The sequence below is a fragment of the Nannospalax galili genome, unplaced genomic scaffold (assembly GCF_000622305.1).
Source record: "Nannospalax galili isolate Female #2095 unplaced genomic scaffold, S.galili_v1.0 scaffold657, whole genome shotgun sequence".
NCBI classification, from domain to species: domain Eukaryota; kingdom Metazoa; phylum Chordata; class Mammalia; order Rodentia; family Spalacidae; genus Nannospalax; species Nannospalax galili.
Window position 1 is genome coordinate 395,474 of NW_008339927.1, and position 15,659 is coordinate 411,132.

Sequence of the window (15,659 nt, forward strand, 5' to 3'; positions counted from 1 at the left end):
ACATAGTCCACTGAGAATTTTCAAATATGGCTAATCTAGTTGTTCTCAAAGCTGGAGAACAAAAATAGTTTATGGAATGTTCAAGAGATAATGTAGCTTAGATGACAGAATAGACTTCCAAGAGGTCTAATACAGAAGAGGTGCTCAATAAAATTGAAGCCCTTAATAGTAAGGCAGTTGTGATAAAATTACTTAAATGTAAGGAAGGCTAGAAAGGGCTTGATTTCTCATCACTTTTTATACACTTTTCTTCTGAAAGATATAAGCAATATTGGACCTCGAACACTCCACAGCACTCCAAATTTGAAAGCGGCATGCTTTACGTGTTGAAAGGGGATGCTGAAGCAAAGAGAACAAAATTCTCCACTTATCAGTCCCACATTTCAAACCATTTTCTGTTGTTCACACAGCTTGAACAAATTCCTTTAATCATGAGATTATAAAAATAAGAACAGAAATCACAGGTATGTGCTCTTAGTGATTTTGGAGACGCAAGAATTTAGTCAGTGATCTGTGGAACAGGAAACAAAGCTTGTAGTGACAAAGATGTAGAGCTTTTTTTTCCCCCTTAAAATCAGGGAATTAATTATGGGACTTTAGATATAAGATCTGTTGAGTGTAAAACAGACACCCATGTTACCATATGAAAGTGCAAACTGGGCATCGTTTATGGAAAGGTATTAGGAATGGTTAAAAAAAAGCCATGTAGCATTACTTAAATTTATAATTTATACTTTTAAATAAAATTCTATCTACTAATAGAAGCATGTCCTGCCTTCATTTAAAAATGTTCCGGGGACTGGACAAATGACTCAGCAGTTAAGAGCTCTTCAGAGGATCACAGTTCAGATCCCAGCATTCAGGTCGGATGGCTTCTAACCACCTGCAGCTCCAGGGGATCTGACATCCTCTTCTGGCCTCCATGGGTACCTGCACTCATGTCCACATACTCACACATATATACACACAATTATAAATAAAAATCTTTATTTTTTTATTTATATTTATTTTTATTTTATTTTTTGTCTTTTTGAGACAGGTCTCCTTGTAGCCCCAGCTGTCCTGGAACTCACTATGTAGACCAGGCTGGCCTAGAACTCACAAAGATCCACCTGCCTCTGCTTCCCAAGTGTTGGGATTAAAGGCGTGTGCCACCATGCCCGGCCAGTGAAAGTCTTTTTTTTTTTTTTTTTTAAGTTCTCATTTTCCTTTGGCAAAGAACTTTCTTAATGGTATTAGTTGAGGCTTTAAATTCTAAAGTACAGTAATCACAAAAAGATGTTTGCTATACAATATTAATTTTAAAACCTAAACACTACAAAGAGCACACATGTCATGTTAAACAACCTTAGAAGATCTATTCTGGAATGATCTCCTTCCGTCAAGGTGCATTTCTGCCTCCCTTTTCACATGATTTGGTGTTTTTTTCTAAATTGCCAGAAAAAGAACAAGAAGAGCTTTCCTTTTGGATCTCACTTCCTATGTGTTTTGCCCACACTCACTTTTGAATGATGCCTGGTTTGTAGCCTCTGTCGTTAGAACACTGGCTCACATGTAAGAGAGTCAGCCAGCAGTCTGCCTCTGGCCACAGCAAAGAATAAGCATCGCTTTGCACATCTCTCCTGCCTTGCCTTCATCCTCCCTCCTTGTCCCACAGCAGCTGGACCCGCGGATACCCCAGGGCCCCTCTCCACTGCTCAGGTGTCGCTGGTCACATCCTTTTCCCCATGTTCTCCTGGACTGCTTGCCATGAAGCAAACTTGATACCATATTAAAGTGAAGACCAAATACACACCATTCCCTATGTGCGCTCCATGACTTCCCCATGGAGGACCCCCTGAGTGGAAGGAAGTGGTGTTTCTGTCACAGGAGCCTCAACTGTGTGGACTCCTGACTCCGGTTTTGCTGTGTTTTACCCTTGCCAGTCAACAGAGCCTTGAAGGAAAAAAAGCTGTGCTATTCACCTTGTAATTTCCATGCTCCCTACAGTGTGTGTGTGTGTGTGTGTGTAAGAGAGAGAAATATAAAGAGAACATTTGCTTGGTTATGTGTTCATGAATTTGTTGAGGTGAAATATTCTCTCTCTCTCTCTCTCTCTCTCTGTCCCTCTCTCGGTCTCCCTGTAGCCCCAGCTGTCCAGGAACTCACTCTGTAGACTACACTGCCCTCAGTCTCACAGAGATCTGCCTGTCTCTGCCTCCCCAGTGCTGGGATTAAAGGTATGCACCTCCACACCCAGCACCCAAATTCTTTTTTGAATCAGTAACTCCACTACTAATTTTGGGGCACCGTCACTCCATCAGGCCTCTCACGGGGCATTTTTTCTAATGAGCACATTGATGGAAAGGCACAGCTCTAGGATTTGAGAAGTTACAATTCACAAGTGCCGTTGATGGCAGTAAATAGGACTCAAGGTTCCAAGGGAGCACTGAGATGAAAAGAGTTCTCAGAAGAGGCCTTGATGAGTGAAGAGAATTTTCCAGATAACAAAAGAGAAGAAGCCTGCTGTGTCACGCCAAGACTTCAAGCAGCAAATGTCTTGCTGGCTTCTTATGGAGACCCTGAGTTCCTTTATCTATGCTGTAAGAATCTAAAAGATGAAAGACCCCTGACCTGAATATTGGACAATTTCATATACTGCCCATCCCCTGAATCCTCGTTGGTGTTAACAGTCAACAACCTAGCCTGGAGTCACCTAAGAAGGGAGTCTCAATTGAGAGATTACCCAGAATAGATTGGCTTACGGGCTTGTCCCTGGATTATCTAAGATAAGCTTAGACCTGTGAGGAAGCCAGAGAGCAAGTCTGCAATTTCTGCTTCAAGTTCCTCCTTGAGCTCCTGCCCTAACTTCCCTCAATGAAAGACTGTGACCTGGAAATGTATGTAAGCCAAATAAACCCTTTCCTACTCTAGGATGCCTTTGGTCATTGTATTTGACACAGCAATAGAGGGAAAGTCAGATACTCTGTTTATCATATAATTATAAAAGTGAAAAAAAGATTTTATACAATGAGTCAGCACAGTGTGTTAAAGATGCTTAAAAGCCCTTGTGCAGGTAGAGGGATATATCTTTTAATTATACTGTAGAAAAAGTTGTGAATAACTACTCTGTTAGCAAAATAATGGACAGATGAGAAAAATGTCCATGTGGACCCTCTGAATAAACTTCTTAAATCCAAAAAGGTTATTTAATAATGACACTTGAATTTGTACTTAAACATATGGGTGTGAAATTTTAATATAGATTTGAAGAGATGGTCAAATTCTTTAAAATGTCTGACAAACCATTTGCTCTAGAATCAAGACAGTGTTTTGATCTGAAGTAATGAAGTGGTTTTGAGGAAATGACTTCAATTTCATTAGGTGATCTTATTGCTTGGGTATTTTTATTATTAAAAAACCAAAACTAACGAGATGTTCTACATTTCAGGCTCTTTAGCCATAAAATCTTGAGGGGAACAGATTATCTGACTTTACTTAACCAAGGGAATCTATGCTTTTAAGGAAAAGTGGGTTAACTCATATATGACAGAAGGCAGGATTTTATTAGGCAAAAGAATGAGCACACTGCCTTCTGAAACTACAATTTCAACATTTATATACTATATACAAAACAACTGGGAACACACAAGAGGCAGACTAACGCTTGTGCCCAGTGCCAATCACTCAGCCTTTGTCAAGACACACAGGTATTTCTGGCTTACAACAATAATAAAAGTTTGGGCTGGGGAAATGGCTTTGTCTCATAAAATGCTTGCTTTGCAAGCACAAGGATCTGAGTGTGATCCCAAGAACCCACATAAATAAAAGCCAGGCCTGACATCCCAGTGCTCGGGAGAGAGAGACAGGTAGTACTCACTGGCCAGACATACTAGCCTACTTGGTAAGCTGCAGGCCGGTGACTGTATTTCAAGACACAAGGTGGCTTAGCACCTCCTGAGAGATGACACTCAAGGTAATTGCCTGCAGTGCACACATACATGCAAGTGTACATGCACCTACATGAATGTATACCCCCACAAAAATGTCAAATAAAAAATATTTTTGGAGGTGTGGGTTAGACCAGTTCTGAACTGGGACCTGAAGCTCTCAGACCTCATCAGAGAAGTTGTTTAGTGCAGTGGATGGTGGGTAATGTGGAAACTCACAACTGGTCAAAGTGCAGAGAACAAGTGACTGCGGCATACTTGGTCACAAATGGGGCATCTATATCAGCCCCTCTCTCTGAGGCTCAGGGACCAGTGTGGAAGGGGATGGAAAGAGTGTGAGAGCCGGAGACTGAGAAGACGGGAGCAAACAGTACCTTCTGGGCATGATAGGACGTTGTACTCAAGAACTCGGAAGACCTGCACAGGGTCAAGGCATTCACATTCTACCATGGGGTGGGGGGTTCATGAGTCCCCACTGCTGAGCAATTAGAGACCATTAATGGCTTCTGGGAGAGGGTCAGTCAGTTTTCTTGAAGGGTGTGGTTCCTGGTAGGCTGACCATGCTCCAGCGGCTGGCCCCGCATCCAGGAGTATATGAGCAACACAAACTGGACTGAATGGGTTATTAAATTTAAAAAAGGACATTAAGTTGGGGCGTAGGATGATGGGGGAGGGTCTGGGAGGAGTTTAGAGGGAAAGTTGGGGGGGAGTATGATCAAAGTACATTGTATGAAAGCCTCAAAGAATTAACAAAAATACTTATTTAAAAATATTTTCAGCTGCTGGGTACGTGTCTTCATCTTACCCATCACACCAATCGTACTGTTCTGAGTCTAACTCGATCCCTCTGCAATTTTGCCAGCTGTAGACATGTCAGGTGCAATAGCACATGTGGAATGTGCCCCATTGTTTGTGTTTATCTGGCTACAAACAGTCAGCCCATTGACCACCTCGGCTGGAACAAACATCTTTTACTAACACATGTTTAACGGGATTTAAAATATTCATAGGAAGTGTGCGGTATTATTAGTTGGCATTGGCACACTGGATTTTTAAAAATGCATGGAACTGGGTATCAGCGGCACACTGATGTAAATGACAAATTATCTGAAAAAATATATTAGAATTCCTCACAGACTTCTCTCAGGAAAACTTCTCTTTCTACCCGAGAATTGGCATCTGTGGTTGAAGCTCATTCCCGCTGTGTCTCTCTGGTTTTAGCCTTTTCATGGGCAAAGAGAGTGTAACTCTATTTAACCTGATGCTCAGAACAAGCTGTACTCAAAAACTACACTCACATACAGCACATAGTCATGAAAATATGACCTTTGGAATTGTTATAGAATTGGGACACATAGTTGTTTCTGGCTTTAAAAAACCAAGTTTCTGCTGCTAGCTAGGCTAAGCATTTTGCTGTGTGTACCACATGCTCATGGTTCCAACATCCTCTGTGGGGTAGCTCATTCCCTGCCTGGGTCTGCCTTTCTGCTTTTAGTCATGCCACAGTTCTGATGAATATCACTGCCTCAAAAAACCACATGAAAACGTTGCCCTGGGTTGGTTGTTTGTGGATGAAGGAGCGCGCTTCCTGGTGATGGTAGGAAATTCAAATGTAGGCACAAGATGACCCCTCTGTTTAATTCTGTAAAGGTGGTATGTGAGATTTTGCCATGGACAGTTGCACTTTGGCAAGCAGGGGAAGCCGGTCAGGATCAAGGATGAAGTGCAGTGCTGGCACGGGGCTGTCAGTGTGGGTGGCTTTATAAGCCATGCTTTGCAGCCTTGACAGAAAAACCGCTTGTGCCCAGTGCCAATCACTCAGCCTTTGTCAACTCAATTGCACATCCTTTGAGAGATGGTATCCATCTCACCTGACATCCAAAATGTATAGCATCCTGTCACCAGGTCTCAGGGGTGAGTGTACACTGGGGACTTTACTGGCAGGAGCATGTGGCTAGCTTCTGGTTCTTTGCCAATGCATCACAGCGCACATGTAGTGGGAGAAGGACCAGCCCATGCACCTCGGGGCAAGTGTTCAAATGGCTGGCCTTTTAAGTTCATACCCGTTGGATATACACAGGCCCTACATGTTAGCAAGATGGCAAAGTGTCTGCCAAATTCTGACCATATATCATCTGTAAGACCTGCCTTACAGTAAGAGATGATGGGAGTTAAGTTGGTTGAAGGGTGCTGTGCTAACTCTACTGTCTTTCTAGCAAGTCAAGGCCCCCACTCAGTAAGGGCTGTGGCCAGAGTTTGCTGAGGAGATCTGATATTTGCCTTTTCCCTGGAGGAAGAGAAATGCAGTAACAAAAGAGAGAACATTCCTCCCTTCTACCCACCCCGCCACTCTATTGAGCCATCACCTCTGCAGTGGGTTGAATAATAATTTTTACTTAATCTTTATTGAGTACCATCAAGCATGCTATTTTTAAAAGGAGATTAAACATCTATCTTCGTTTTTTAAAATGTCTTTTCAAAAATCTATTTTGAATGTGAGCTTTCCAGTTCATAAATCTGAATGCCATTGGTGACCATGGTGTCTGATTTCCCAGGGTGTATGTGATGTTCCCCCCTAAAAGGTACCACATCAATGCTCTCTGAGCCTTGGGTGCATTTTTTGTGTATATTAATGATGTACTAAGTGCTACCTTGAGACAAAACACATTTGCTATGCCCTTGTAAATCACTTAACTTGCTCCCAGGGATTAATTAAGTGTTGGGGGAAATGAACGAAGTATTATAGTCCACTGTTCATAGTAGCATTTTTAAGATAAACTTTAAAAGATGGCAAATTGTTCTGATTCTGTAAAATTTTATGCTTTGTTATCACTAAAATAAAACAATTACAGGTATTATAAAAATAAAATAACCTACTTAATGCAAATCTGATATTGTTTTAAATGCTACACTTCTGAATTGAGGGTTAGATGTTTTGAAAGTCACCCCCATCCTCATTGGTTATAAGGCTAGAATGGCAAATGGCCAGGAGGACAACATCCCCTTAGAAGTATGTGATCACAGGACTTGACATGATTAACCCCCAAACTTCATTGTTCCAAGACATAGTGTTCTCTTTCACTACATAGTTTGATTTAATCTGCAACTTTTCTCAAAAAATGTTACCTTTGTGTGTGTGTGTGTGTAATTTTGCAGATGTAATTAATATAAAACAAAATATCATATCCATGTATTTATTCCCTAAATGTGTCTTAAATTTTTTTTTCAATGAAAAGCAGGAAAATTCTCTATTGGTTGAGTAAGGTAATCCCCATGTGTCCTCTGTTCATCATTTAAGACTATTTAAGCATTTGGGGGCTGGAGAGATGACTCAGCAGTTAAGAGCATCGACTGCTCCTGCAGAGGACCTGGGTTCGAATCCCAGCACCCACATGGTGGCTAACAACTGCCCATAGCTCCAGTTCCAGGGCCCTCTTCTGACCTCCTTGGGCTTTGCATGACACAGGTGCACTCACATGCATGCAGGCAATACACTCATTCACATAAATTTAAAAAATATTTTTTTGCCGGGCGTGGTGGCACACGCCTTTAATCCCAGCACTCGGGAGGCAGAGGCAAGCAGATCTCTGTGAGTTCAAGGCCAGCCTGGTCTACATAACGAGTTCCAGGATAGCTGGGGCTCCAGGGAGACCCTGTCTCAAAAAAGACCCCAAAAATATATTTTTAAAAAAGTGTTAAGTATATTTACAGTAGAATGGTGTTTGCTTTAGCTGTCAGTGTGGGGGTCTCTAAGCACTCTCCCTGAGGCACTGTCCTTAGTTCATCTTTGCTTGCCTTCCAGAATGTCCCTAAGCTTTTCACATTTGGTCAAAGAGCAGAAGATGGCAACTTCTCCCTCTCAGGGTCCCTAAACTGTACCCTGGACAGATCATGCCATGTCATAACTGGAATTTCCTTCTTCCTGTGTTTAGGTCTGACCATCCTGCACGCTGAATCCATGATTGTTTTCCTGCTCTAAAGAGCGTCCACCTCTGTCCTCTCTATTGCCACTCTGTGACAAGAAAGGGAGGGAGTTCATTCCCTTGTTTTGAGATAAGTAAAGACAGTTACACATCCCCAATGTCAAGGACTTTTGTTTTCATGTGGTCAGTCAGCCTACTTACTGTCCTCTGCCATAATGAGTGGAGCCCAAGGACTGTGCGTACTGCCAAAGAAATTGGTGGCAACCAACCGAAACTCATACATGGTGACTGGCTGGAGATCCCTCACTTCACAGCTTAACGCTGCAGAGGGACTGGCAAACAATCTACGTGGGAGAGAAATGCCAGTTAGGAAGGGTAGACACTCTGAAAATAAAAAGGCAAATCTCACTGTAAAAAGCAGTCAACGAATACCAACATATATGTGAGCACTATCATTTGGGGTTTGAATTATAAACTTCAACACAAGTGGCTGTGCATGGCACTGTGATCTCTTACGTTTCTAAGAGACCTAAATTCACAGAATTTGTAGAGTAGTTATTGCAATTTTTTAATCACAACTTAGACCATGGTTTGTGAGTTTTAGGTACATTCTAATTTGTAAATCCTGCACTCACATAAGGCTTACTCAAAAGGGTCACGTCCAATAATGCAGAAATGAAAAATATATCCCTTTCTGCAAAGCAAATTTGTATTTGCTAGGTTGTTTACTTGTTTTAATTTGAGCTTTTAAAAGATAAGCCATTTTATTTGCAAATGAGTACTGGCCTACTCTTCAGAATTTTTAGTGGACACTGTATAACCCATCCACAGGAAGAGGGGCAAGGTAAAATACTCACTCAAGAAAGCCATGGGTGGAGTGGCCAGGCCTCATCTGGAGCTGGTATCTGGGAGAGCCTGGGGTGTTGTTATGAGCTGGTGTAGACCAGACAACCTGAAGACTGGTTGGAGTGGCAGATGCAGGCCCGGGGGGCAGAAGGCCATCTGGAGCTGTTGGGAAACACAGATGAATTAGAGCAGAGAAAACTGTGGGGAACATATGCTGGGTGGGATGGAAATGCTCCCTATACTGGAAAAACCATTCCTTGGGATCAACAGCGACGTTAAACATGGTCCATTTAATTTAACATTTTCATTTCGGAACCACCGTCTGCCTTTCCTGTTCATCTCTACACAGTTATGGAACCTTTGATCTCAGAAGCCAGCCCCCAAGCAGCACAAGAAATGAATACGTCAAACAGTCCCACCTGGACTTCTGTTTGTCTACTCGAAAACATGGGGTATGTTTAGTAAAGCAAACGTTAGAGTGCCTTGAATTTAACCTTTTGCTCAACAGATCCAGTAACGAGCAATGGAACAGTGAAGCTGTCTGGGTCTCACATTCCTCCGCTCAGGTCACCCAGGATCCCTTAGTTGCACAACTTCCCAGGACCACAGAGGACTTTTCTGCTGTTAGAGGAGGATGAGTTTGCTAGGACGGGGGTTGGTTTCAGACGTGTCTCTCTCCAGTGACAACACAGTACATTCCACCCTTGATTCTCAGCCAAGATCATATGAAACCCGAGCTACTTTGTGCTTTTCTTCAGTAAGATATCCCTTCACAACGCTCTGTCCCCACTCAAATATGGTTCAATTTGCTGCTTGGATGTTGCCATTTCTGGCATTGGTGCATTCCTGGCAAACTTGTCATGAGTTGAGCACGCCTGCTTGGTATACCCATCAGGAGAACCAACTGCAGTATTTCTAGAAGGCCCAGTAAGGCTCAGTGAAAATAAATGCTACTCTACTAAAAACAATTGACAGGATTATTGTTGTTGCTTAATTACTTTTTCCAACAATTATAATTTGAATGGGCGCATCATATTTGTTGCAAAGCTAGTCAGACAGTCAAAAGCAGATTAAACAAAGCTCCATCGCTCCAGGAAAACCACCTAATAACTCTAAGCCTATGTTCTCTTATCTTTAATTTAGGCATGACACTTTTCCTTAGCACAGGTATGAAAATCACAGGACATATCAACATACTACCTTGTTTTGGGTACTAGGATTTATTGGTTATTATTATTATTCATACCACATTGGACTGAACTAAAGTTCTTAGCATAATTTAGTGGTTACTATTTTGTATTTACTAATTCGTGTTATTTAATGTCATTTACTAACATCACAGCAATATAATATTATTATTGTAATGAAAACAAATGAAGTATCCGTGTCCTCTTTCAACATTTCAAAGAATACATCCAGCCTTGTAGAGCATGTGGATTTTATGCGCTCTAGAGCGCAGAAGACACTGGCTGTGAACACGAGGCTAATGAATGGGCTGTGATGAGAAGGGAAGAATTAGATTACATGTTTCATCAATCTTCAGTAAGGGCTTTGAGTTCATCAATAATTCATTCATTTGTTCAATACACATATATGGAGGCTCCTCTCTGTGCTAAGCAGTGCTCTTCCCAGGTGTGCACTGAGAAAACCGCACACCCCTGCCTCCAAGGAGCTTACGTTTAAGTGGTAGGGCGAGGGATCAGAAGACAAGGGAGAAGGACAAGATGCTAAGTAGCCCAGAGATTAAAAGGAAAGAAAATAAAAACCAGGGAGCCAGGGGCTTGGCTCAGAAGGGAAAGATCTTGCCACCAAGGCTGATGACCTGAACTCCTCCCTTGGAACCCACACCATGGAAGGAGAGGGCTGACTGCTACAAGGTTTTCTCTGACTTCCACACGTGGTCCATGGCACATACATGCACATGCATGTGCACATAGGCACAGGGCACACATACACACAACACACATACAATAAATACATGTAAATAACATTTAAAAACCAGGTAGCAGAAGGTAAAGCACCAAGGGGTGTATGATTTCAGTTACTAGTAGCATTTTGGAGCAAGCCAGACGATGATAGAAATGGCACATAATTAGGTGATAGTCGAGCAGACACCTCGAGGGCTTGAGAGAGATGGACTCCAGGATGTCAGTGAGGAGCAGTTCAGTCAGAGAACAGGGAAAGAGGAGCCTGTCAGTGAGCAGATGAACGCTCTGGCTGTGTTCACAGGCCCCTGTGGCTGAGGCAGACCAGGGTAGGAGGAGAGGACAGGGAGGAGACAGGCACATCCTCCTGGAAGACCCTGAAACTCACAGGAAAAGCTTTGGATCTCATCTCAAATGGGGCTGGGGCCATCCAATTGTTTAAGAGTTGTAAATGGTACAATGTGGAGTGCAGATACCGATGACAGTGTTGAAATGGTCCGGGTACAAGGTGACAATGGTTTGGATTTGTGTGACAGTGGCAGAGGTGAAGAGAGATTTTGCCACCCACAGGGGAATAGCACTGTTCATGGAATACAGGGTCAGGGGCAATGCCAATGTTTTCAGCCAGATGCTCGGGTGACTGTTCGTACCATTCCTATGACAAGAGGCACTGAGGGGCAAAATGGATTATGGGGGACCAAGCACTGTATTTGTTCTGTCTAATGCATCAGACTTATCTTGTACTTTTTGGGGCAAAATCAAGGAAGGCCATCTGTGTATAAATTATTATTGATGTATTCGATAATAGAGCTTTTAAAGGCTGAGGCTTGAAATGAACCAGTTAGTAAATGCAGAGAGCATTGGCACGGAAGAGGTCTGTAACCTGAGCCCAAGAATGACCCAAATTTTGGGTTCAGGGGGCGAAAGAAAAGCTGTGAAAGTTTGGGCTGGAGGAAAGGAAGGAAAGTTTTCTAAAAAGGAAGCAAAGGATCGATGAATTGCATCAAGTGGCTGGAAGCTGAAGGAAGGAGGCTGGGAGGGAAACTTTACATTTGGCCAAGCAGAGCTGTTCAGGGTTGTTGCAGGAAGAGCTGGGAGGCCGAGTGGCCAGGGCATTCTGCAGAGAGAAGGCTGAAAAGACCTGGGTGGGAGACTCTTGATCAGGTTAATTGATGTGTGACACCCCATCTTCATTCCCCGGGCAGAGAATTCTGGACTATATGATATAGAGAAAGTAAACTAAGAGCTTCCTGACTGGAGATGATGTGGCTAGCTGCTTCCAACTCCTGCTGACCTGACCTCCCCCAAGCTGCTTTTGTGGGGGCATTTCATCAGAGCAACAGGAAAACAAAGCTAAACAAGACTAAGCTTGATTATTGGGAGAGCACACTAAAAGTCCGAGGGGTGGGTAATGAAGAGAAGACAATGACAGACAAGGACTTGGTGTGGGGACAGAAAGAGACACCAGGGCACGTGGGACCAGGTAAACGGAGAGGAGAGCCACGGCTACTGACTAATGAATAGAGCAGGAATACCCAGCCTTGGGCAGAAGTCAATGCAGGTACAGAGAGGCAGGGAAGTAGGTAGAGCCAAGGACCACCCCCACCCATGAGCTGAAGGAGAGCACAGCCTTCAGCTCAGTGTCCAAGAGTGAGGGGAGTTGGGTGTCTGGAGAAAGAGGAAATGGTAGGAAGACTTTCTGGGAAAAGCAGAACACGACTAGAAAGCACAGCGAGATTGCTGGCAGAAACACTGGCCTGCAGTAACTTCGGATCTTTGGTTGTGAGCATATTCACTGCTAATGGCTCTTAGTTGGTATTTCATCTGTGAACACTTTCAACAGCACTGGCTTTTTATTTCCTGACTTTTCTTCAGCCAATTTGTACACTTAGACACTGAACGTGACGAGGAACATGGGAAGACATCAAAATGTAAGTTACACGTAAACTGTAACGTAAAGTCACGTTCCTAATTATTTATTCTTGTCTAATTTTTCTACATCAAAGACTATTCCATTGACTGAATTCTGAAGGAATACCTTTTGTGGTCATCAGCATGGAAAAAAAATCAGTTTTTAATATGCATATTAAAAGCTTCTTATGTGCTAAAAACGATACTATGTACCACTGTGAAAGGAGTATCCCACCGAGTCCACAATGGCATTAAGGCGGCTAGCATGCCTTCTGACCAACCTGGGGCAATATACTCACGACTCTTACTTCAATGACATAGAGCCGTTGCATGTTTGCAAACAAACCACCATCTCCAATGACTATTCTTTTCGAGCTCAGTGCTGCTGGTTTCTGGAAGCCTTCTTTCCTCATGTTTAGCCTTTTTCATCCTAGACCTATTTCCTCAGAGGCTCCTTAGCATGGAAGTAATAACAGGGAGCTGACCATAATTCCACCCCTGGCTTCCTAACAGGAGAGCCTGTATCCATCTGCTTGATCTATTGTTCCCAGGATGCTATGTAGCTCAAAAAGCTTCTCTGAAGTTTCCTATGACCCTCATGGGGCAAACACTCCATCGACAGCCTCCTGAATCAACACATCTTGTCCAGTAAATACTAATTCTACACAGCAATGGGATAAAATAGCTTCCTCCAGCTATAAATCCACAACAAGGGTGTTTTTAATAAAATTTCAAATTCAACCTTCTTTCGAAGGCAAAAAAGAGAAAACAGTCATAAATAAATCACAGACTGGATTAGTCTAGATGGTATAATTTTTAAATACATGGTTTTATTCAGCTTTTTAAATAATGGACTTTTGGACTTTGTCTTCCTAAAAGAAATCACCCCTAAACAAACAATTCACACATGCTCCAAACTTTGCTCCTTATAGATTTGTAGAACTCTGCAGGTTAGATCCATAAAGTAAAACCAGAGGCTTGTTTTTCTCTCTGCAGATGATTACTAAGCCTGTCCAAGCTAAAGAAGCAAGTTTTAGGGAGAAAAAAAATTCACTGTGCTTCCCCCATGGGTGAGTTTCTTACTCCCAACATCTTACCAAACTTGTTGCTGTTGCTCTGTGTGTGTGTGTGTGTGTGTGTGTGTGTGTCTTTCAAAATAGTGGATTAAAATGCTGCATCAACTAAAGAAGCAAGTTTTAGGGAGAAAAAAAATGCACTGTGCTTCCCCCATGGGTGAGTTTCTTACTCCCAATATCTTACCAAACTTGTTGCTGTTGCTCTGTGTGTGTGTGTGTGTGTGTGTGTGTCTTTCAAAATAGTGGATTAAAATGCTGCATCAAAATGCCAAAGAAACTTAGGTTAATTTGATTTAAATTCAACTGTTCAACAAATGATTAAATACACTGTGCATTAGTTCTTTCTGGGGCCCAGGAAGGGCAGAACAAGTGCATAAAAAGATTCACTCATCAGTCACCACGTGATAGACAAGACAGGACTCTCAGCACAATAATGCAAACAGGGACCCAGCACAAATGATCGAGGGCTTCCTGGGATCTGGAAGTTACAAACCTCAGGGTGTTCTGCTCCTCACCATGCATTCCAGGGACCATGGTCACATGGGCACTGCCAAGGACACTCCAAATGGCTCATCTAGGTCCCTACCTCGTTCCACCACCCTGGACTCCACAACCTCTTCCTGTGCTCGGTGCAGTCGGAGGCCATGGCCTTCTGTGGGGTCCAGGTGAGTTACCCTAACCCTCTACTTCCCCTCACTGTAGAAATCAGATAGTTTTTGCATCTTTATGTAAATTTCTCCATTAACATAAACAAAAAGCATGACTTTTAGTATCTACATGCACCCTTGACACATTGCTGTATAACCTGGCACCTGTTCAAACCTTGGCCTACAAATTTCCCTACTCCTTTCTGAAATAGCTACACAGAGGCAAGCATATTTAAATACCACTTTTCAGAACGGGAAAATTAAAGTTCCAATACATATACTAAGTCATTGAGTTGTGAACAAATTGAAAACAGAAGGCAAGACTCGATCTCCAGTCATGAGACCATATGTCATTTAAAAAGATTAATTATGAGCAGTGTGCAGATGTGCTAACAAACGGACAGTCAACCTTGAGCCCAAGGATGCACAGAGCAGCACTAAACAGTGACAAGTGCACAGAACAGATCCCACGTCCACAGACCGCCTAGAATTAGAGTCAACTTTTTCAACACAGACTGTGCGCTAGGCTCTTTAACATAATTATTGCCAATCCTCAGAATTAGACTCCAAAATTATAGCGTTATCTCTTTGTAGTACAGATTAAGAGGCCAAGGCTCAGAGAAGTTAAATATTTCATCTCAAATCACAACTGGTTATTGCAGAGTGATTATTCAGACTAAGACTGCTTAGCTTTAAGGCACTGCCCTTAATTCTATGCCATTGAGTGTGCTGTTATAGTGAGTGCTTTATAATATAGAATAAATACTATATATTTAATAAATATAAGACGCTACCATCTATAATATTTAAAAGATGTGTTAATGTTTGGATATTTTTGTTCAAACCACATTCTTTTTTTTTTTTTTTGGTCTTTTTGAAACAGGGTCTCCCTGTAGCCCCCAGCTGGCCTGGGACTCACTATGTAGGCCAGGCTGGCCTTGAACTCACAGAGATTCACCTGCCTCTGCCTCCCAAGTGCTAGGACTACAGGAGTGTGCCACCATGCCCAGCACCACATTCTTTTTTAAAAAACTATTTTATTTATCACCATGTGGGTGATGGGAATCAAACCCAGGTCCTCTGCAAGAGCAGCTAGTGCTCTTAACCAATGAGCCATCTCTCTAGTCCCCAATCACATTCTTAAACAGTACTTCCTAGTTTTATCTATCTCATTACAGCAGGTACTCTGTCTCCTGACCATCACCTAGGAACCTCACATAGAGCTACACAGAGCTATGAGTGGGAATTTGCCATCTCTTAGGGACTGTCAAAGGTCAAAGAAATTCACATGGAGGCCATATCTTATTCAGGTGGAAGAATCACTTAGCATTGCTTCTTTCCACACCTATGAAAACTGAAGTCAGAAAAAGCGCCATCATACATGTGAGCCGCAAAAATAGCA

General features: G+C 42.5%; 1 protein-coding gene across 1 annotated transcript in view; it reads right to left on the bottom strand.

Annotated features, from left to right (window-relative positions):
- The window catches only part of Ush2a (usherin), an 828,188-nt gene that overhangs the window by 297,215 nt on the left and 515,314 nt on the right, over nt 1–15,659 (bottom strand). The window contains 2 exon segments of the mRNA XM_008834819.2: nt 8,054–8,196; nt 8,710–8,860. Coding sequence (XP_008833041.1) covers nt 8,054–8,196; nt 8,710–8,860 — 294 coding nt within the window.